This window comes from Lemur catta, chromosome 1, assembly GCF_020740605.2.
Source record: "Lemur catta isolate mLemCat1 chromosome 1, mLemCat1.pri, whole genome shotgun sequence".
In the NCBI taxonomy this organism is placed as follows: Eukaryota; Metazoa; Chordata; class Mammalia; order Primates; family Lemuridae; genus Lemur; species Lemur catta.
This window is the reverse complement of record NC_059128.1, coordinates 82,990,994-83,015,898: the sequence shown is the minus strand read 5'-3', so window position 1 is coordinate 83,015,898 and position 24,905 is coordinate 82,990,994. Positions and strand designations below refer to the sequence as shown.

At 35.0% G+C, this 24,905-nt stretch overlaps 1 protein-coding gene across 13 annotated transcripts in view; it reads left to right on the top strand.

The window, feature by feature from the left end:
- Positions 1-24,905, top strand: part of GABPB1 (GA binding protein transcription factor subunit beta 1) — a 67,696-nt gene that overhangs the window by 33,058 nt on the left and 9,733 nt on the right. For 7 of the 13 annotated variants that reach the window (XM_045528974.1, XM_045528983.1, XM_045529029.1 and 4 more), the window contains 6 exons: positions 8,948-9,055; positions 13,827-13,994; positions 15,503-15,697; positions 16,821-16,968; positions 17,291-17,404; positions 24,066-24,251. In XM_045528974.1, coding sequence (XP_045384930.1) covers positions 8,948-9,055; positions 13,827-13,994; positions 15,503-15,697; positions 16,821-16,968; positions 17,291-17,404; positions 24,066-24,251 — 919 coding nt within the window. Of the gene's footprint in view, positions 1-2,916; positions 2,934-8,947; positions 9,056-13,826; positions 13,995-15,502; positions 15,698-16,820; positions 16,969-17,290; positions 17,405-24,065; positions 24,252-24,905 lie in introns of those variants that run through there. The other 6 variants (XM_045529053.1, XM_045529067.1, XM_045529060.1 and 3 more) reach the window with 4 other exon arrangements.

Here is a 24,905-nt window from a genome sequence, read left to right as displayed (position 1 = left end):
ATCCCTAGGTGAATCTAGCAATCCTACTTCTCAGAGTAATTTCTAGAAAAGTACTAAGTTGTATGTGTGTGTATTGTAGCAGTATTTGTAAAAATGAAAAAATTAAAACTAGGTTAGCTAAATAATATACTCATACTCCAGGTATTTGTTCCCCATTCCTGTAGTATAATAGTCTCCTATTTACTGTAGCAAATTACCACAAACTTAGTGCCTTGAAACAACATACATTTATTATTTTATAGTTCTAGAAGTCCAAAGACCTACAATTAAGATTTTGACAGGGCTGTATTCCTTCTGAAAGCTCTAGGGGAGAATCTGTTTTCATCCCCTTTCTAGCTTGTAAAGAATGCCTGCATTTCTTGGCTTGTGACCCCTTCCTCCATCTTCAAGGCCAGCAGTAGAGTGTCTTCAAATCTCTCTGATCTCGGCTTCCTTCTCCCTGGCTGTGACCCTCTGCTTCTGTTGTCAGGCCTCCTGTTCTGACCACCCTGCCTAACTCTTATAAGGACTCTTGTGATTACATTGGGCCCACCTGGATAATCCAGGATAATCCCATCTCAGGATCCTTAACTTGATCACGTCAACAAATCACATCTACCTTTTGCCATGTAAGGCAGCTTATTCACAGGTTCTGGGAATTAGGATCCAGACATCTTTGGGGGAACATTCAGTTTACCATGCTCCATAATACTGTGCAATTAGTAAAAAGAATTTAAATGTGTGTGTACTGACATAGAGGTCACTGATAAAACAAGAGGATTCCTGTTAAATTTTTAAAAAAAGCAAATTGCAGAACAATATAATATGATCCCTTTTTTGTGTGTTTTTGTTTAAAAAGAAGTAAGCATTGTGTATATATGTGTTTCTATATGCATATAGAAAAGATCTGAAAGGATGCACACTAAACATTTAAACAGTGATTACTTCTGGGGAGTAGGAATACGAGAAGGTGTGGGATGAATTTGAATGACTTAATTCTTATGTACAGTGAACATATTTGTTTATTGTAACCTTATTTTTATGAAAGTATACATGCCATAAAAAAGTGAAAAATATAGGGCTTATGATGAAAACCCAACAGTCACTTGTGTCATTCCTTCCTACCCCAGAACCCTCTTTCCCAAAGCTCACCATTTTATAAATCTTTTAGCTGTTTTTTTCTTGAGTATTTCCCTCCATATTTCTAAATAACAAGCACATGCTGTTTTTTTTTTTTTTTTTTTTTCGAGACAGTGTCGCTTTGTTGCCCGGGCTAGAGTGAGTGCCATGGCGTCAGCCTAGCTCACAGCAACCTCAAACTCCTGGGCTTAAGCGATCCTACTGCCTCAGCCTCCCGAGTAGCTGGGACTACAGGCATGCGCCACCATGCCCGGCTAATTTTTTCTATATATATTTTTAGTTGTCCAGATAATTTATTTCTATTTTTTTTTTTAGTAGAGACGGGGTCTCGCTCAGGCTGGTCTCGAACTCCTGACCTCGAGTGATCCAACTGCCTCGGCCTCCCAGAGTGCTAGGATTACAGGCATGAGCCACCATGCCCGGCCTTATGCTGTTTCTTGATTTTTCCATATTACGTATCTTTTGACTCTTTAAGAAGATGAAGCTTCAGCTCTCTTAAACCACTTCTATGCATATTTTTCCTTTCCCTTCATCTTCTCAATAGAATTACACTGAAAATTTTGTTTGGATTAGTATTCAGTGGTCATCACAACCTTGAAACTATTATGCTTAATCCACATCTATACCATAAAGGAAATGTAATTTATATCTGTAATCTCTACATCTCCTTTGTTGTATAGTTTTTTTTCTCTGAAAAATAAATTATCTAGTTTTTTGTTTTCTTATATCCATCAATAACCCTTCCTAAACTCTCCATTGGAAGTTTTACTTTCTTAGGAGACTTATCAGCCTTTCCTTACCTTGGAAACTTACTTCCTGGGACCTCTCTTCTCTGGCTCCAATCTGGGTTTGCTTTCTAGGTCTTTGGCGTAGCTGCTGTCTTGGGGTCTCCCTTCAATATTGTCTTGGGTACCCTCTTCCGTTCTACTGATACTGGCTTCTTTATTTCCTGAACCCCTTGATTACTCATTCTGGTTTACTCCTGGTTTTGGTGGAGCACATCTTTTAGTGGTTTTCTGAAAAAGAGCATATGGGAGATACTTTTTTTTTTTAAGATTATGTTTGAAAATGTCATATTTTTAAGTTTAAAAAAAAGGGAAAAAAAACCCACCAGATAAAAGAGGAATGGGGGAAATCCAAATATACCAGAGTTCATATGATAATTTTTCTTTTCAAAGGAATTAAACAGGGAGAGACTAAGCTTAAATCCTTGGAGGACATTCTCCTTTACATCCCAGCAGATTCGCAGTGCTAATTTAGAACCCAAGAAGGGTTAAGAATATGGGTCTTATCTTCAGATCAAACTAGTGTTCTTTGGCAAATCTTTTTACTTTTGACTTGTTTCCAGTGTAATATGGAGACAAAAGCAATCTTGGTAAGGCCCTTCAGATAAAATGAGACAATATAGATAAAGACTTGGCAAAATGTTAGGGACTTTTTCATTTTTTTCCTTTTTGTTTTTTGTTAAAAGATGCAGCCTCAAACTCCTGGGCTCAAGTGATCCTCCTGCCTCAGTCCCCCAAGTAGCTGGGACTATAGGTACCTGCCACCATACCTGGCTAATTTTTAAACATTTGTTTAAAGACCGAGGTCTCACTATGTTGCCCAGGCTGGTGTTGAGTTCCTGGCCTCAAGTGATCCTCCTGACTCAGTCTTCCAAGCTGCTGGGATTATAGGTACCTGCCACCTTACCTGCTAATATTTAAACATTTGTTTAAAGACCAGGGTCTCTCTATGTTGCCCAGGCTGGTGTTGAGCTCCTGGCTTCAAGTGATCCTCCTGCCTCAGCCTCCCAAGTTGCCGGGATTACAGGTGTAAGTCACTGTGCATGGAAAAAATTTTTAATTCATATTCTTTTTTAAGAGTGCTAGTAACCATTCACATGGAACTAGTACTTTACAGTTTTATAGAGAGTTTTCATGTCCAGTAGATGCTGTAATCCTCACAACAACTCTATGAGCTATAAATTATAGAAATTCAAAACAAAATAGAGTTTAAGCTTTAAATTGTAATTATTGGTAGTAATTCCTGTTACCACTAGATGGCCCTCTGAGCATGTACTTTTGAGCAAAGGTAGCTAGTTGGTAGACATTTCGAAGTTTCTCCGTGGGTCTTACTTAAAATACATTTTAGTTGGAGTAAAAAAAATGGTTTGTATCAGATTGTGATAAGTATTTTAGAAGTAGTGAAGAAAATCAAGATGGAATTTATAGTAGTGAGTTTTTTTTTGTTTTCCTCTCAAGAAGAAAGGAGTATTAAACTAGATGGCATTTAGTACTTATGCAATGTATTTTCAGTAAGTATTTTTAAGTCGTTAAAATTTATTGAATTAAATTATAACACTTCATTTGATTGGGGAAAACTAAATTGGACACACAAAAAAACAGCATGTTTTTATTGCTAAACTTTTAAATGATTTTATTAAAATCTAGTACTTTAATATATAGAGACTGAGCAGAGTAAATTAGGAACTCTACCTAGAGCTATGGTTCCCCTTGGCCAATTTTGTTGTCTTATTGCAACTGTGTTCCTCCATGAGTCAAAATCTACTATAATGTGTGTGGTTCCTAACAGGTGAGAATCAGAAGCGAAATTGCTACATTTTGGTATTTGCATTATTTAAAGTTTGCTAATTGTCTTGACAAGAAAATTAGAGCAGCTTTGATTTTGGTCTTGCTTGATCTCATGTATTTTCTTCCTTTGATTTTCAATCTTATTAGATCCATTGCTACCTTTTTTATAATAAATGTATTGTCCCTTCTAACTTGAAATGAAAATCTTAGTTAACATTACCTACCTGCATAATTTCAAAAATCATAATTTTTTTTTTTTTTTTTTTGAGACAGAGTCTCACTTTGTTGCCCGGGCTAGAGTGAGTGCGGTGGCGTCAGCCTAGCTCACAACAACCTCAAACTCCTGGACTTAAGCAATCCTTCTGCCTCAGCCTCCCGAGTAGCTGGGACTACAGGCATGCACCACTGTGCCCAGATAATTTTTTCTATATATTTTTAGTTGTCCAGATAATTTCTTTCTATTTTTTAGTAGAGACGGGGGTCTCGCTCTTGCTCAGGCTGGTCTTGAACTCCTGACCTCGAGCGATCCTCCCACCTTGGCTTGCCAGAGTGCTAGGATTATAGGCGTGAGCCACTGAGCCCAGCCTTAAAAATCATAATGTTTTGATTATAGTATAAAGGAGCAATAGGAGGGAAAGAATTGATAATAAAATGTATTAAAATATGTTAGTTCTCAAGCAGGCTACATAAAATGACACAATGAGATAGTCAAAAGCTTGTGCCTGCACATAAAATTGCTGTGAATGTGATAGCTGAATAAGCTAGCTGACACAGTGTTATATTGGTGATACAGATACCAAAGTGGCACTGACTTTGGTGACATGATTGAATAAAACAAATAGACTCATAGGATGGTTGCATTCTGGAGTATTTGGGGTACATTAACCCCGTAGAAAAAGTACATTTTGTTTACATGTTAGTTAGGTTCCATCCTTAGTTATATTCAGTGAAACCATTGAAAATTATATAGAACATGTGACAGTTCTTTGCTCTTTGGGATTGATTGTTCCCTCCATTGCTGGCCCTCTACTATCCCTGGCACTTACTTGCCTATTAAATGCTAGCAGAGTACCCTCAATCCCCAAAATGCCTCCATAAATATACAGAAGGCATTCTAGGTGGGCAGTGCTGCTACCATTAAGAACCACTGATTTTTTTATTTTGTTTTGAGACAAGGTCTCATTTCTGTCTTCTAGGCTGGAGTGCAGTGGCACGATCATATAATCATAGCTCACTGCAGCTTCCAACTTCTGGGCTCAACCGATCCTCCTGCCTCAGCTTCCCAAGTAGCTGGGACTACAGACACGCATGATAACATGCCAAGATAATTAAAAATGTTTTTTTGGTAGGGATTGGGTCTCACTATGTTGCCCAGACTGGTCTTCAATTCCTGGGCACAAGCGATCCTTCCACCTCGATTTCCCAAAGTGCTGGGGTTATGGGCATGAGCTGCCACACCTGGCCAAGAACCACTGATTTCCAAGTATCCATTTACATTAATCTACTACACAGCTGTATTGCTCATGGAATTTTAAAACCAGAGTAACTTAAGTATCCTAGGTCCTTAACTGATATGTTTTGAATAGTTAAAATATAGTTGGAAAATTGTGGACTAAGTTGATTTATTGCTATGCTTCATTGTTTTATTGTAATTCTTGTATAAAGATTCAGTAATTTGCTATTTTAAGTCTCTACTATCTTACATTTTCTTTTTTCCCCCCACTCTTCCTGTCTAGTAAGTCAGGAGTATTTAACTTTCCTTAATGTTATTATTTACTTAGTTGACAGTCACAGAATGTAATTTGCCCCTTTAAAAAACATGTTTTAAATTAGGAAGGTAATATGGTAACAGTACAGAAACTTTGTAAAATGGAGCCAGAGTTTTCCGTAATCATACCATCCTAACTATTGTTAATATTTTTCAGTATTTTGTTCAGGTGCATACTTTGACATTCAAAAATTAGTTTTATGTCTTTTCACTTAACATGGCATAAATTTTTTGTTATTGTATAGCTACAAAACTATTATGTTAAATTACTACATCTTGTATTATTACAATTTAACTGTTTTCCTACCTTTATATTATTCTCTTTAAAAATGATTATATGTGGCTGGGCACGCCTGTAATCCTAGCACTCTGGGAGGCCAAGGCGGGTGGATAGCTCGAGGTCAGGAGTTCAAGACCAGCCTGAGCGAGACCTCGTCTCTACTAAAAGAAAAAAAAAATAAATAAATAAATAAATTATCTGGACAACTAAAAATATATAGAAAAAATTAGCCAGGCATGGTGCCTGTAGTCCCAGCTACTCGGGAGGCTGAGGCAGTAGGATCGCTTAAGCCCAGGAGTTTGAGGTTGCTGTGAGCTAGGCTGACGCCACGGCACTCGCTCTAGCCAGGGCAACAAAGTGAGACTCTGTCTCCAAAAAAAAAAAAAAAAAAAGATTATATGTAATATGTAAGTATATGTGTATATATACATATCTTTATTGATAGATCTATATCAATATATTTTTTCCTTTAGAATAGATGCTCAGAAGTGGGATCATTTATTGGATCAATAGGTTTGGACATTTTTTTTTAACTTCTGTTAAATTTGCCAAATTGACTTAAAAAATAAAGCTGATCTATTTATATTGCTATCAGCATCTATGAAATATTAATATAAGAAAGTATCAGTTTCACCTTATCCTTGACTGCATCCAGAATTACTTTAAAATTATTTACTTGACATTAATTTGAATATCAATGACACTGAATGTTTTTGCCCCTGTGAATTATTTCTCTTTTTTGTGAAATGTATGGTCATGTCTTTTGACTACTGATATGTTGAGTTCTTGATGTTTATTTTTTTACCTTTTCAGTTTAAGTTAGGCCTTTCAAATAAGTAAAACATTAACATTTCTTCCAGTCATTTTTGTGGTAAACATATTCCTTTGTTGTCTTTGATTTTATTTTGATTATTTAATTTGTTTATTTGTAATACATAGACATTTCACATTTTTATGAGACTGAACAATTATCTACCCATAGAAGATAGTGCATGATACTAAAGAACACAGTACAGGGATTCAAGAAATCAGGGTTCTGGAAAGAGATATTTATGATATTTATTATATTTGACAAAAGACTCATCTAGAATATTTATAAGAACATTTACAAATCAACAAGCAAAAGACATGACAACCCAAATTCAAAATATGGGGAAAAGCCCTAAACTGGCACTTCAGAAGAGATACCCAGATAGCTAAACCATCTGGTGGTATGCATACTGAATGAATGCAAACTGATTTTATATTACCTGTGGAAAACATATTGAAAAATGTATGTAGCTGGAAAGATATATTTCATTGTAAACCCAGATTTATATGAAATTTTGGTCATTCAGAGTATAGACATTGTATTTGTTAGGTCTTAGTGCTTTAAGTAGTATCTTGGGTTTTAGTGACTCCACTAAGGTATGAGACAATGAGAGAAAAAAGGAAAGGATATCAGAAATTCAAGGTGAAAATGTTGCAAGTGTCACAAAAAAAGCACATTAAAAAAATCTACATAAAACCCACAAATGCATGTGGTTATTTTTCTTATTTTTCACCATAGGTTATAATATGAATTCTTTTTATCCTTGCAAATGAAACAACTCTAAGAAATTCTTTCCTTCCTTGTGATAAATGCCTGTTTTGGGTGTGGGCGTCTATCTCATTTAATTATTGTGCAAGCCTCTGAGTGTTAGTGTCTGTTCCTGATTATTCCTTCTATGCTTGGTTGTTCCCATCTTACAGAATCTACTAAAAAATATAGTAATTTTAGCATAATTCCATGTACTTTCTTTTCTTATAATTATCCCTTTTAAATTTCCTAACATCCCTTCTAATTATGTAGTGCAGTTTATTTTTTCCCAGCAGAAATAACCTTTTCAAGTTCCATTTGCCAATTTGCTTCTCACACATGTTATATTCCTCTCTCTTCCTTCTTGAATGTAGGTTGAGTTTCCCTTATCTGAAATGTCTACCTTGGACCAGAAGTGTTTCAGATTTCAGATTTTTTTCAGACTTTGGAATATTTGCTTTAATACTTACTGGATCATAATCCTTAATCTGAAAATCCAAAATCTGAAATGCTCCAATAAGCATTACCTCTGAGTATCATGTAGATACTCAAAAGTTTTGGATTTTTGGATTAGGGAAACTCAGCCTGTAATAGCTGTTCACAAAAGATATGACAAAAGATATGGATATGCTAATCAACCTGTCATTCCTCTCTTTATAACTTATTTTCCCTTGACTACCCTTAAAAAGTATGTAATTTTTTGAGACAAATTCATACCCCAGGCACATTTTTCTTATGTAAATCTCAGGGGTTCCATATCTTCTCTTCCCAATAAGCCTAAAGATTCTACCTGTTTGCCTTTCCTAAATACATCAAGTAGTCTTCCAGCTGGATAGTCCTTTTGGATTTGGAAACTTCTCCTCAGAACTATCATCCCTTGAATTTGAACATCTTTGCTAATATTCAGATCTTTCTTTACCTAAGTTCTCCTGTCATGATCTTTTTCTGACACCTATTTCAGTGTTATTCAAGAAGGATACACACACACACATACATACATATACCGCATCTTAGGCTACGACATTAGCCTTTTCCAGAGTCTTTGAAAGCATTCTTTTTAGCTTCTTATTGTGATACATAAGCTATTCATAATACTGTTAGACTCTCTTTTCAGTATTTTCATAGAATGTGAATTGTGCCCTTTTCTGGCAGAACTTAAATGTGCATTGCATGTACAAGGGTAGAAAATATTTACTTAAAATTCTTAACGCATTTGTCATTGCAAACAAAAAATTATGGTAGATTTAGTTTAATTTGCACCAGTAACAGAGGATAATATCTTGTGCCTTATTTCTTTCTATGAAAAATTTTATTGCTGTAACTTCTCCAGTGGAAACAAATTAGTTGCCAGTTTAAAATCTTACAAATTTTTCTCTGCTACTTCCCTTTTCTATCTTTTACTAGCTATGTTTGGAGAATTCAAACTAACACTCTTTTCTAGGTTAAAACTTAATGAGAAAGGAAAATCTGTTCCAAAAATCCAGATATAAATTGCTTTTGTGTGATCTTTAGTTTTAGATTAAGCATACCACAGCCTTTTGAAGGAATAATTGAGAATTGACTTGTTAATAGAGACAGGAGAAGAAAAAAGTCATGTCGTAATATATAAGTGAAGATTTTAATGTTCAGTTCATCTATGTTTTGTTTAGATGTCCCTGGTAGATTTGGGAAAGAAGCTTTTAGAAGCGGCACGAGCGGGTCAAGATGATGAAGTTCGTATTTTGATGGCAAATGGAGCTCCTTTTACTACAGACTGGGTAAAGAATGATTTTAATATTGTGGGGTTTTTTTTCCTTCTAATTTTTGTTTTTCCAGGTAAAAATTCAGTCAGTATTACGCTTATAAGTAGTTAAAAATTATTGTTTTTTGAAATTTTGTTTATAATGTTAGAATTACAACTATCTTTTCAATAGTTCATATTTTCTTTGATATTAAACAACCTTGTTCAAATATTCTGTCCACAAGAGAGTTTTTCTTTTACATTTTGAAATGCACTAATGTGGGATGAATATAAAATGTAGGTGCTTGGGATATAATTTAAAGATCTTACAAATTATACAGGTAGAATTTATAATTCAGAAATTACAGATAAGGATTGGAGTTAGTGTTATAACTGCTCCTAAAAAAAAAAGAAGTTTATATTTTAATCAATAATTGTAAAACAATTGCAAACATGACCAAAGAGGAATAAAGGAATGGGAATGAATTCCTGGTAACTATAGAAGGCAATTGTAAGAAAGGAAAAAAACATAACTGTTTAATTCTGGGGGTAAATCAAAAGGTATGATCTTGAAGATATGAAGGGCTAAGAATCTGAATTAACCCTCCCACTGGTAACAACTAAAAATTCTGGGTTTTTTTTTTTTTTTTAAGTGTTAGGGTCTTGCTGTGTTTCCCAGGCTGGTCTTGAACTCATGGGCTCAGGCAATCCTCCTGTCTCAGCCTCCCAAGTAGATTGGACTATAGATGCTCACCATTACACTTGGCTTAAAAATTCTAAATTTTTGATTTTGTTGTTTTTGGCTTATTTGTCTCTTGCTCTTTTTTTATTTTTCATGAAAACAGATTTATTATGGAAAATTAAAAACATATGTAAATCCCTGTATACCCTTCATCCAGCTTCAAAATTTATCAAATCATAGTGAATTGTTTCCTCTATCACTCCATCTACTTTCTTTGTTCTGTATTATTTTAAAGCAAATTCCAGGAGCCGTATCATTTCATCTATAAATATTTAAGCATTTATCTTTTAAAGATAATACTTTTTGATTAAATACTTTAAAGAAATTCTTCTTAAGTTTACTGCTGAGTTAGAAAGAAATTATCAACCTGAAAAACTAAGTGAAAGCTGGGACCTAGAAAAATTTCACCCTAAAGAACATTGGCTGAACTCAGATTTGCCTATTGATTTACCTACCTCACTGGCATGGGGTACTTAAAGACAAAGACCTGGGTCTGCTCATGAAGAGAGAAGTCTGATGGGAGATCCCCTTCCCATAATTCTAGAATTCTAAAGAGCTGTGCCTTCAGTGTGAAGGTAAACCTCAAATACCCCTTTGTTCCTCCTTCCTATTCCTGCCCCTGCCACCAGGGTACCGCAAAGAAAATGACCTGACTTGAACCACGGCACTGAATGGAAAGAGGAAAAAATTTGTTGGTGAGAATTTGGAATCACAAGGAATCTGTTACACGTTTGCAGCCTGAATGCATAAATACCTGTGTATTCTAAAAAATTGTAAACTGAGAAATGAATCAGAAGTGATCTCTGGACTAGGGATTAATTACCCCAGGTTCCTGGCAGAAACAAATGCATATTCTTGCTGGAGGAACCTGCCTTCATGTCAGGCTTCATATCCACAAATGAAATTCGAAGGAAAATGCGCGGTCCATAAAACAAAACACATGAACACAAGGCAACTTGAACAAGGACCTGCTGATACAACTGACAACAGAAGCAGACCTACAAGGACTTTAGATAAAATTTTAGAAACAACTAAAGAGAAAATTAGTAAACTGAAAGATAAGATAAAAAAAAAGATCCAGAGTGTAACACAGACAAAAATGGATGGAAAATATAAAAGAGATGTTAAGAGTTGTGAAGGATAGTGTGAGAAAGTCTAACATACATCTAATCGTAGATCCACAAGAAGGAGAGAGAGAATAGGAATGAAATAATTTGAAGAGGTAATTGCAGAGAATTTTCCAGAACTGATGAAAGATGGCAGCCCACAGATTTTAGTGGCCCAAGAAATCTCTAGCAGGGTCAATTAAAAAATAATCCATACCTAGATACATCATAGTGAGGTAAATCAAGACAAAAAGATCTTAAGAAGGATTAGTATTCATAAAACATTAGGAGTTCCCATGGATAGATAATAAAAAGGCAGACAAGGCAATAGATGACTGGGCAAATGACTTGATATTCTACTTTACCAAAGAGAAAGTTTGAATGACCAATGAACATGAAACTGGTCAAGTGCATTTATAATTGGGCAAATGTGAAGTATAATAAAATCATCAAATACTATTGCATATCCACTAGATTAGCAAAAAATTGTCAGACAGTAACAAGACTTGGTGAGGAGATGGTGAAGGGGGAACTCTCAGATAGTTATGGTGGAAATGTGACTTTGGCATAATCATTTTGGAAGACAATTTGACAATGCCTAGCAAATTTGAACACATGCATACCCTATGACATAGCAGTTGAACTTCTAAGAATATTCTCAAGAGAAACTCTTGTTCTTGTGGCTGAAACACATACAAGACTACTGTATTTAGCAGCAGCATTATAAAAAATAATAAAAAACTGGAAATAATCCATATGTTCATCAGTAGGTTGGTTAAATTAATTGTGGTTTATTCATTCAATGGAATATTGTAGAGCAAAGAAAATTAGCGAATTACCCTTATGTTCATTAACATGGGTGATTCTCAGGAACATAATGTTAAGCAAAAGGCTAATCACAGAGGAATATGTGCAGTATGATTCTATTTAAATAAAATGCAACACATGCAAAACCAAAGTATATTATTTAGGGATGCATAAGTGATACAAAGAAAAGCAAAGTAATGTTTGTCACAAAATTCAGAATAGTAGTTACCTCTGAGGGTTATGGAGAGATCTGTGATTAAGGAGTAGCACACAAGAAGATTTTAAATTACTGGCGATGTTTATTTCTAGACTGTGGTGTTGATTTCACAGATGTTTACCTTATTATTTTTCTTTAAACCACATATATGTATGTGTATATATTTTGCATCAGCAACCAAAATGGGAAGTTCTCAAGAAGAAAAAAAATACAAAGTCACATTGAATAAAACTCTTGGTTGCTAAACGTTGGCTATTGAGATACTTTTGTTAAATATTAGAATTTAAGAATGTAGAAAGGGCAAGTTATAGAAAAATATGACAAAACATGGAGAAAGAAAGGATTCAAGAATCTTCTTTGATCTGTTGGAATGACCCTTTCTTAAAAACATAAGGTTTTAACTCGGGCAAGGCAGGAAGGTTGCTTGAACCCAGGAATTTGAGGCTGCAGTGCACCATGATTGTACCTGCACTCTAGCCTGGGCAACATAGCAAGACCCCATCTCTAATTTAAAAAATATATGTATATGTTTTTTTATTAGTAATAAAATAATTAATCTCAAAGTAAATTATTTCCATTTTTACTATATATTAAGAGCACATACCTAGCTTTGTATTATAACTCTTACTTGTTGTGTTACTTCAGGCAAACTAATAACCTCTTTGTGCCTTAGGATCTTTTACTGCCAAGTGAGGATAGTAATAATAACTATGTTCTCAAGAGATTAAATGAGATAATAATTGTTAGGGTCTTAGCATAGTGTGTTCTGTGGAAATCATTTAAAAAACTTGCCGTTACTACAGTGGTGGTCTTAGCAAATTTCATGTTCTAGTGAAATATCTTAGTTCTGTGGAATATCAATGAATTTGTCAGTCAGAGTTGTAGGGATTTTATATGCCTCTAAATGCATGTGAAGTAACTTAATTCTGAGTTTCACCTATTTAAAGTTATGCCTCTGATAAGACTTCCTTCACTCACATCTTAGTACCTCCCCTGTATATGGTAGATGTCAATTTAATGGCTAGACCACGTGGAACCAATTTCAGAACTGGGTTCTGTTTTGGTTCTATCCTGACTCACCTTTGGCAAGTACATCTCAGATTTTTCCTTTGAAAAATGACTACATTAACCCCTTTTAAAAAGATCACTGAGGGCCTAGGCGTGGTAGCTCATGCCTGTAATCCTAGCACTTTGGGAGGCCGAGGTGGGAGGATTGCTTGAGGTCAGGAGTTTGAGACCAGTCTAGCAAGAGTAAGACTCCGTCTCTACAAAAAAATAGAAAAATAAGCCAGACGTGGTGATTCGAATCTGTAGTCCAAGCTACTTGGGAGGCTGAGGCAGGAGGATCGCTTGAGCCCAAGTTTCAGTTTGCAGTGAGCTATGATGACGCCACTTCAGTCTAGCCTGGGTGACAGAGCAAGACTGTGTCTAGAAAAAACAAAAAACACTGAGGTGCTTTAATTAACTTTTAAAGTCCTACAAAAGTTTTGATCCAATTAATATAAAAATTTACACTATTACATTTATTTGTTATGAATCTTATAGATAAAAAGAAGTTAACATTAGCAAGTTTTGTGTGATTGGTATAAAGAAAACATTCCAATACTCAGAAAAATTTCTCAAACCCTAGTTATCTCTAATCCCTAAAGAAATTAATTTTGTTTCGGCTATTTATCTGATAAAAAATAATGAAGAAGGAAAGTTTGAATTTAAGGAAATATTAGCTTTTCTTCACTTAAAAGTGGGGATTCTTGAAGGCCTCTATGAAGAGGCTGTGATAAGCATAAATCAAGTCATTTCTTTTGAGTTACTGTGTAAACAGATAACATAAAGATAATCTGTTTACTACGTAAACAGAAAATATAAAATAGTCCATAGTAGTAGAAGTATATTAAAAATAACAATAAGTGTGGATTTTTTTTTTCTTGTGGCATAGCTGGGAACTTCTCCACTTCATCTGGCAGCACAGTACGGGCATTATTCCACCACAGAGGTACTACTCCGAGCTGGTGTAAGTAGGGATGCCAGAACCAAAGTGGACCGAACACCATTGCACATGGCAGCTTCTGAGGGCCATGCCAGCATAGTAGAGGTTTTGCTTAAGGTATGTGGTTGTTTGGCACTTTGCTTTTTGAAGGTAAGCCCCTTGAATGCCTACCTAGTGGTTTACCTGTGGTGTCTCATTTTTTGTGTATATCAGACCATTAAATGAAAATTATCTTAAAGTTTTCATTCCTGAGGTGAAAAAACTTCCTTTAGAGGCCGGGCGCGGTGGCTCACGCCTGTAATCCTAGCACTCTGGGAGGCTGAGGTGGGCAGATCGTTTGAGCTCAGAAGTTCGGGACCACCCTGAGCAAGAACGAGACCCTGTCTCTACTAAAAATAGAAAGAAATTATATGGACAGCTAAAAATATATATAGAAAAATTAGCCGGGCATGGTGGCACATGCCTGTAGTCCCAGCTACTTGGGAGGCTGAGGCAGGAGGATCGCTTGAGCCCAGGAGTTGGAGGTTGCTGTGAGCTAGGGTGACGCCATGGCACTCTAGCCAGAGCAACAGAGTGAGACTCTGTCTCAAACAAAACAAAACAAAACAAAAAAACTTCCTTTAGATATATTCTTAATTAAGTCAAATAATTGATTTCTTAGACCTTGGTGTACCTTATGGTGAGGGACTACAGCTTTGTCCTAATACCGTCAAAAAGTTCATGAAAGGGATCATTAGGCCAGAATGATTAACAAACAAATTAACAAATAATATAAATGGGGATTTTTCTTTAATCATCTAAATGCCAAGAGTGATATAGAAAATTCTGAAGCATAGAGTAGTAGACATTATTCCTGATCCTTTTTATCCTTGCCCCTCAGCCTATCTAAAAGAAATGTAATGTAAGCCATAAATGAAATTATATAATTAAATATGCTGTAATTCTAAGTATCCTATTAACTACATTAAAAAAGTAAAAAGTTATTTTAATATTATGTTTTTTAACCCACTATATACAAAGGTTACCATTTCAACATTCAATCAATATAAAATTGTTAATGAGATATTTCACATTCTATTTTTTGGTAGTAAATCTTTGAATTCCAGTGTGTATTTACATATATGGTACATCTCTATTCTGACTAGCTATATTTCAAGTGTTTAATAGCAACATGTGTCTAGTAGGTATCTTATTGGATAGTGTACCTCTAGATCGCTCTCTTTTAATTCCTTATATTGCACTAGTTTTGAAAGCAAAGGCTATTTTTGTATCAATGAGGAACTAAGGGACCAGCTCCCTTATAACATTAAAGAGGACTTTGGAGGAATGCTCATAGTTTCCTTTACTTCTTATGCCATTCTAGCCCTCATGCCCATAGCTGGGTGACTGAGAAAGTAATTGCCTCATTCCTAAGAAATTAGAAGGAAAGCAGATAGGAAAGTCAACGTGATAGAGAAATGATTAAGTGACATTAATTGCTGGAATATATATTTAACACACAAAAATAAAGGATTGAACATGTTATTCTTGCCTTAAAGCATAGGGACTAGTGTTTTCATATTTGGAATTCTTTACATACAATATTTCATATTTTAGTGATCTCTTATTTTGAAATATTTTTGTAGCATGGTGCTGATGTCAATGCAAAGGACATGTTAAAGATGACAGCTCTGCACTGGGCCACAGAACACAATCATCAAGAAGTGGTGGAACTTTTAATCAAATATGGTGCTGATGTACACACACAAAGTAAATTTTGTAAAACTGCATTTGATATTTCAATAGACAATGGAAATGAAGATTTAGCAGAGATATTACAGGTAACTTTTGGCTTTTAATTTAAGAAAATAAATAAAAGGAAGCTTTATATGTCAATGGATCTGTCTTGTGGATAATTTAAACTATTGAGCTTGTAGCTTTCCGTTTTGGACTTAGTTACTTTGGACAAGCTTTTTTTGCTTTCACTTCCTCTTTTGTTTGTTACTATTCATTTTCCTGATTGTAAGATCACAGCCTTTTTATGTAATATTAGGTTAGATACGGTGATTCCTTTGTGTGTTTTAAGTTCCTGAATTCCCCTTCTAGACATTTTATTCTATTAATTATTTTTGTTGTCTTTTTGGGTACTATATGGTTTTTCAAAGTCTATTATAAATTACTTTGTAAAAATTTAAAATAATGTTTAGCAACCACAATAATGTCCCTTGAGTGAGTTATTTCATTTTTATCATTCTGATTTGTTTCTTTTATATTACAACATCCTCTAAAAAATCTGTTTGTGGACATAGTTGTTTCTGGCTTTGGGGCAGATTTTTCTAGTAACCAATTTTACTTCTCTTTTCTTCAGCTAGATGACATGATGTAAATTATCTTTATTTATTGCCTCTACTTGTCTATCTTCTCATTCCCTTTCCCAGTAGAATTCTTCTCTAAAGCCAACTGACTCCATTGAACTTCCTCTAGTTACTTAAAAATGTTTTATGTTCAGGAAAATGAATTTTACCATGCCTCTTCCCATTCTTTTACTCCTAGGAGTGTAGTTTAGGGGTTGGGGTTGAAGGAGGAAACAACTAGTTGAGAAGGCCATGCTTTATATATATAGTATTATATATTGCTGAATGCAGTAGAGGAAATAATTTAATTTAATTTAATTTCTGTAGCTACAGGGTAGTAGAATATCTTTTAATGTCTAATTTTTCTGTGTTCTATAAAAGCTTTTCAGGTACCCATTTCTCCTCTCACAAGATTTTGCTACTTTGCCTAAGAGGGGAACTTAGGATGTAAATTCATACCTATGACTTACCACTACACTTTCAGTAGACCATAGACAAATATTTCCATTTGTATTATATGATTCTTCTTAGAGAATGTTCCTTTATATGTGTGTTTGTGCTATATGTTCTGGTTATAATTCTGAAGACTTTGTGGTGATTTGTCCCTTAGATTGCTATGCAGAACCAAATCAACACAAACCCAGAGAGCCCTGACACTGTGACGATACATGCTGCAACACCACAGTTTATCATTGGACCTGGAGGGGTGGTGAACCTAACAGGTCTGGTATCTTCAGAAAATTCATCCAAGGCAACAGGTATTGAGATGCCTATAGGATAGCGGTTGAGATTTTATGCTTTAGTAGGTATTCATCCTTTTAAGAAAGGACTGTTGGAGAATAAGGGTAAGATTATATCAGCTACCTTGGTTTTCTTTGGTATAATTGGCAAAAATAAATTTTTGTGAGACAAAACAATCTAAAGAAAGATGATATTGCAAAATGTATTGCAGTATTACCTTTCAAAAACTAATGCTATCCAAGCTTCATTTAACAGTTGAATAAAATAGAACAGAATATCAGAAATACACATTGGATTAAGCTCCTCAGAAATTAAAATCTATTTTCTTTTTTCTTATAGATGAAACGGGTGTATCTGCTGTTCAGTTTGGAAACTCCTCTACATCAGTATTAGCTACATTAGCTGCCTTAGCGGAAGCATCTGCTCCCTTGTCCAATTCCTCAGAAACTCCAGGTTAGAAAAACAAGTCAAATGTGTATCTTAAAAGTCACAGATTCAAATACTTACCCTCTTTAGCACCTTTGTAATTGCAGGAGCATATCAAAGAAAACAGATTTCACTGGTTGTTTCTCTTTGGTTAAATTTGTAAATTTCTTTTCTTTAGTTAAATTACATATCCCTGAAAATTAAATGGCTTTTTTTGACAGTCACCGGCAGTTCTGATGTTTAGACGTTTGGCTCCATGAATTGGCCACACCAACTTCTTTAACTTCTTCTTTTGAAAATGTTATGGTCTAGTCTGAGAGAATTAGTAATTTCAATTGACTTTTATTGTATGTGACATACAATCTTCTGTGAACATAATAATTTTTCATTTTAATATGCTACATCATAGGGGAATCTTTTTGCAGATATTTTAAGAGCTTGAATTAAGTAAAAGTTCGGGTAAGTATGTTGCCACCAATGTAAACAACTCAACTGAGATGTGTAATCAAATAAATATCTTCTCAATGCTCAATTTGCACATGCTCAGGCAAAGATAAATCTGACACATTATTTCTCTGACTCTTGGCTGTCCAGTTTCTTTTACCATCAGTTGTCAGATTCATTCTGATTCTAGAAATGTTTATATATATCTTTTCAAGGCCTTGTTAGGATCTGGAAAATACAGTAGTAGTACCTCCATTTTACGTGTGATGAAACTGAGGTTAGTGGAGGTTGAATAATTTTATCCAAGGTCACATGGCTGTTAAGTGTTAAAAGGAGAATTATGCTCAAAGTCTGACCGATTCCCAAGTTGTGTGTCTGTGACCACTATAATATACTGCCTCTCCTATACAATTTCTTCAGGTGATGTGTGGGCTGGTCTCTTTTAGAATGTTTATAATTTGGTTTGTGATATTGGAATTATACAATATTGAAGTATTTGTGTAATTATCATTTTATCTTATATCAAACAAAAGCATCGCTATTTCCACTTTACTTCTGGGGTTTGTCTGTTTCTGTAGCTTTTTGTAGTAATAAGTAGTCTGTTGAAATAAGTGTTCTGCTACTGTCTTGCCCTGTTTAAATGATTGTAGACCAAAATATACTGTAAGAACCGTCAGTACATTAACTGTTATGGCACGTTCTTTTCTTTTACCAGCCAAGTAGTATAAGAAACATTTTTACTAGATACCAGATAACCAGAATGTAGCAGCAGATGGACTGCATTTTAAGTGGAAGCTGGCTGGTTGGACATGGTCCTATATATAAAGGGAAGGCACTTGTAATAGTGTAGGATACGAAGGCATCTCACTTTGAAATTATGGCTTTAAATAGCACCTTCAGGATTGCATTAGGACCACCTTTGATATATAAAACAAATTTTAATGTTAGTCCAAAGAGAACCTCATAAGGTCTATTATTAATATAATGCTTTCATTGAGGAACCAAATAATACATCTGTCTTTTCTTGATGTTACAAGCAAATATAACTGTAGGTTGTCAATGCTTGATGATTAAAATATCTCGTTGAATTACTGTTGTTGTTCAGAGGAAAGAGATTACTTTAGCTGGAGTTGTGGGTGGGTACAGTGGAGAAGGTCGTGTTGAATTGTGCCCCAAAGAGTGGGTGGGATTTAGATAGATAGGAACTCATTCCAAGTCATACCATTTTGGAAGTCATTTCTATTTTGAAAGTCATTCCAAAATGAAGAGACAGAAAAGTAAAAGTTGCCTTTTGGGAATTGCAGTTCTATTTTTTCTTATGAGGAAAACCACCACTATGTAGTACACTATTCATTAATAAACAGAAGCAATCATATTTTCATGTCTTTCTTCTAAAGCCTATAGGCCACTCTGATAGGTCAGGGAATCTTCCTAAAGGAAGAGACATTTCAACCAAAGATTAAGAAGGAATTAGATAAAAATTGGGGGAAGAACGTCTTAGGAAGAGGGAAATGTGAAGCTTTTGAGGCAGGAAAGAGCTTGTCTTTTCAGGGGACGCAGAGGCCAGTGTGGCTAAACCCAGTGAGTGGTAGAGTAACCCATGGTGGTTGGTTGAAGGTAAGATTATGGAGGACTTTAAAATGATCACTTTGGGAGGCTTAGAAGAATGCTCTGGAAGGGAGTTTAGTTAGGAGTCTAATGTAATCAACCAGGGAAGAGACACTATGATGGTAGCATAAATTATGATTTGGCAAAGAGATAATAAGTGATTAGATTTGAGAGTTATTTGGGATGTAGAATTGGAGATTGTGATTGGTTAAGATGTGGCCTTACATCTATAGTGTAGTTATCTGGTCCTTTTAAAATACTCTTTCATAAATCTCTGCTTTGTGGCTTTAGCCTTCAGTCCTATATCAACTTTGCTTAGCTTTAGTCTTCCTTGTGGCGCAATTATATAATACCTCGATTAGCTTGACATCCATACCACCCTTCTTTTTGTATTTAGGGCAGCGTTTGCTAATTGCTAATAAGATGGTTTTTCAAAAGGTGTAATGCATCTGGTAGCTGTTAACAATTTCCTCCTTTCTCCCTAATAGTGAAATTTGCACCAGGTCCCTTTTGCACATTGTTTTTTGGTCTGTTCCTAAAATAGGGTATTAAAACTGAATTGGCTCTAGGGGGTACTTACTGGGCCTCGTGAGATTGTTTTTGCTTTTTTTGTTTTTAATTTCAGGTTCAATTACAGGCATGGTACCTTTGAAATGTTACTTTTCCTCAATAAGCATAGTTTCTATTTTATTGTTTAAATATTTCTATGTAGAATTTTGAGTCTTTTAGAACATTTCAAAGACAGTTTTCTTCCCTATCTTACTTCATTTTTATGGCATTATAATTCAAAAGTCATGTTGAATAAGAGACCTCAGATATCTTATCTTCAAAGGTACTGCAGATTATTTAGGCTCTCTGTAAATATTGCAACTTGACTTTTTTCTCCCCAAAAGATTTAGGGGTATAAGTGTTTTTTATTGTATAGTGGTATCATCAGGGATTTTATTGTGCCCCTTGCTCAAATAGTATAGATTGTCACCCAATAGGTAGTTTTTGATCCCTCATCCCCCACCTACTCTCTTTGACTTTTGAATTAGGTAATGAATATTTATGACATTACAGTTATTTTTTTATCCAGGGGTTTTTACAATTTTGAATATATATATATATATATATATATCCTTATTTTTTTAAATCAACCATCTTTTTAGAGTTTTTAGGTTTTCTGTTTTATTCTTTTGTGTTTCAACGTTTTACTCTTGGGTTGTTCTTAGGGTTTCTGGGGGGCACTTTGTCTTCTTACATAATTGGTTTCCTTTTAATTTTTTCTTAAATACCTTGCCATAGCACAACTTAAAAAGAAAGCTTTTTAGATGAAAGGCAAGAACTGATTATTATTTTAATGACAGTCATTGCAAATAATGCAAAGATGAAAGTTTTTGAGTTGTGCCTTGATTGTTTGTGATCTCAGAAATTTCTTACATATGATTATGCTTTAAAATATTTACTACCTGTAGTTAGTATTCAACCAGAGTGAACATTTCTTTTTCATATGGATTTTCTTTAAAAAATCAAAGCAATACTTAATGGTTTTGAAACCTTAGTAGTTCTATCGAATATATTACTATTGTATGCCCTACATTTCATTTTGTAATTATCTTCCTGAAATTTTTTTAAGTGCTTGGTGATAAAACCTAATTATAGTTTAAGGCAAACAAAAATAATGAGAGAAATCAAAACATAAAGGTTTTTTGCATTTTGAATATTCTTCAGGGTTTGTATTGTGATTCGTGATTACCAAATAACACAGGAGCAAAGTTGAAGCCAGGCCTCTTGCCATGAGTACATCTTAAAAAGTAGGATCCCAGTATTTATCTTGTCTTTTTAAAAAAGAAGTTGGTATATTTATGGCCTCCTTGTCTTTAGTAAATCCTGTGATCGTCAATATCTATAATGTCCTATTGTGAGTTGGTGGCAACTCAGTATGTTTCACAGCAACTGTGTATCTCGATGGTGGCTTGATTTCAATAGAGAATTGTTTTATTTAATTATACTTTTTGTAAAGTGTTGCCTCAGCACATTAAAAAACATGTCATTTAGAAGGCTGGGTATGGTAGCTCACACCTATAATCTTAGCATTTTGGGAGGTTGAGGTGAGAGGATCACTTGAGGCCAGGGGTTTGAGACCAGCCTGAGCAAGAACAAGACCCCATCTCTACAAAAAATAGAAAAATTAGCCAGGTATGGTGGCATGTGTCTGTGGTCCCAGCTACTTGGGAGACTGAGGCAGGAAGATTGCTTGAGCCCAGGAATTTTAGAAATAGTTTTTATGTTATTTCTTTTTTCTGAACTAGTTTTTTTTTTTTTTTTTTTTTTAATAAGGGTGTCACTCTGTTGCCTGGACTGGAGTGCAGCAGCACGATCATAGCTCACTGTAACCTTGAATTCCTAGGCTCAAGTGATCCTCCTGTCTCAGCCTCCCAAATAGCTGGGACTACAGGTGTGCACCACCACACCTGGCTAATTTTTAAATGTTTTTGTAGAGATAGGGTCTTGCTATATTGCCTAGGCTGGTATCAAACTCCTGGCCTCAAGCAATCCTCCCACCTTGGCCTCCCAACGTGCTGGGATTACAGGTGTGAGCCACTGCTCCTGGCCTGAACTAGTCATATTTTCAAAATTTTTTTGATGTTGACAGTTTTCAAACCCATAGAAAAATTAGATGATGAATTTGTACATCTTTCACCTATACTCACCAGCTTTTAACATCTTGCCACACCCAAATGTTCTCATACACACATAAACACACACAGGTGCACTTTTATTTTGCCAAGTTATCTGAAAGTAGGCTGCAGACATGATACTTGACCTTTAAGTATTTTGGCATGTATCTTCCAAGAACAAGGACTGCCTTCTACATATCCATAGCTCCATTTTATTTTATAAAAACATCAGCATCGCTTTAGTAACATTATCTGACATGTGGTCCATGTTCACATTTCCCCAGTTGTCCCAAAATGTCCTTTATAGCTATTTGTTTTTCATCCAGGATCCAATTAGAGTTCCCATATTGTATTTGATTATTGTGTCTTCTCAGTCTTCTCTTATCTAGGATATTGCTACTGCCTCCCTTGTTCTTTATGACATTGAAATCTTCGTAGGGTCCAAGCTAGTTGTCTGCAGGACCACCCACATTCTGGATTCATTTGTTTTTTAATAGTTAGATTCAGGTCAGACATTTCTAGGAAGAACACCAGTGATATTTTGTAACTTGCCATTGCATCATCTCAGGAGGCATATTAATATCGCCCTATCCTGATAATGACCATTTGGTGAAATGGTGACTGCCAGGTCTTTACAGGTAGATTTTCCCCTTCATAACTAATAGTAATCTTTGGTATGATATTTTGAGAACCCATTTGAATGTCCTGCTTCCCCAAAACATTTCACCAATGCTTCTAGCACTCACTAGTGATCCTTACTTGAATAAATTATTACATTAGGAGTTAATATTTCTTAATATATTTATATATGTAATATTTCTTAATTTGTCATTCCTTTTACATTATTCAGATGTCACTTTCTATCAAGATCTTTTCCCTTTCTTCCTTTCTCTCCTCTTTTATGAGGTATTATTATAGATATATTTTTTAAAATTCAGTGTTATAATTCACTATTATCATTATTCCTTTTGATACTTCTTCACCGAAGTCTAACATACATACAGAAAAGTTCATAAATGATAATTGTACAGTTTGCGGAATCAGCACAAAGTGGTCACTCTTGTGTAAGTGTTGCTCGGTCCATAAATGGAAGGTAGTATATATTATTTTGTGTGTGATTGACATTACTCAGTATTTTTTGTCAGATTCATCCATGTTTTGCATATAGTCACTTTAATTGCTGTAGAGTATTCTGATATATGACTCTATCATAATTTATTTACTATCAGTGAATATCTGGGCTGTTTCTAGTTTTTGACTCTTATGAGTAAAGCTGTGATGAATGTTCCTGTGCATGTCTTTTGGGATCAGTATCTGGGCATAGGAGTACCTGTGGGAGAGGATTTTGGCAGTATTAACGTGTGGTTTCTTTACCCAGGCAAGGCCAGAGGTGGTGTTTTTGGCTGCCAGAATCCTCTCGGAGACTCTCATAAATTATTAAGAGCATATTTGGGGATTTTATTTATGTAAATGTTAAAATTTTATCTTTTTAATATCATACAGTACCAGATCTGCATGCTGCTTATTATCAAGGCAACCCTTGCTCACTCATCCAAAAAGGGAATACTGTTTATTCTGTGTATCAATTCATGTGTAAATATAAATGGAATATAACCATATTCAAAATTATCTTTTGAATTGTAGAGTTCTATGAAGCATATATAACCTTTGTCATGATCTTAGGAGGTCTTATAAATTTTGTACCTCATATAATGAAATGAAGAGAAATTGTTTATTTAATCACTCACATGTAAAAATAGTTAGAACTCACTTATTGTAAATTATGAGACTTGTAGTCCACTGTTTATATAGGTGTCTACACCACCACTGGAGACTGAGTTAAAAACCATGTAAAAGTTTTTCTGTGGGAGGAAGAAGCAGGAAAGGCAAAAGTAGCAAAGTAAAAGTATTAAAAAATTTCTCTTTATACTGTTATATATGTTCACTGATTTTTACTTTTTTTTCTTTTCCAGTAGTTGCCACGGAGGAAGTGGTTACGGCAGAATCTGTGGATGGTGCAATTCAGCAAGTAGTTAGTTCTGGGGGTCAGCAAGTTATCACAATAGTTACAGATGGAATTCAGCTTGGAAATTTACACTCCATTCCCACCAGTGGCATAGGTCAGCCTATCATTGTGACCATGCCAGATGGACAACAAGGTTAGTAGTAGACATTTGTATAAAGTTTGTGTTTATTTTTAATTCTCAGGAAATTGTGATATATTTTCCAAAGCATTTAATTTTGCCTTGAATCACATTTTTGTAATCCCTTACAAATAGCTTGCTTTCTCTGAGTACACACTAGGTGGAAAGAGAAATTGGCCCAAAAGTATTCTGGCTGAAAAAGGAACTTAGAGGCTGGGTGCAGTGGCTCATGCCTGTAGTACCAGCACTTTGGGAGGCTGAGATAGGAGGATCACTTGAGGCCAGGAGTTCAAGACCAGCCTGGGTATCATAGTGAGAACCCTATCTTTACAAAAAATTAAAAAAGAAAAAGCCAGGCCTGGTGGCACATGCTTATAGTCCCAGGTACTTGGAAGGCTGAGGTAGGAGGATTGCTTGAGCCCAGGAGTTTGAGGTTGCAATGAGCTATGATTGTACCACTATACTCTATCCTGGGCAATAGACTGAGACCCTATCTCCCCCCCCAAAAAAAGAAAAATTTGTAAATATGATATGAATGAAAAGAAAATACTTTAATTCTCAATATTTCTGATGTTTTAAATTACATTGTACTAAATAAATACTAGTTTTAATTTTTTTAAATTTCTGTTTACATTTATATTTAATAACTGACAGAGTTTTTCATGTTTT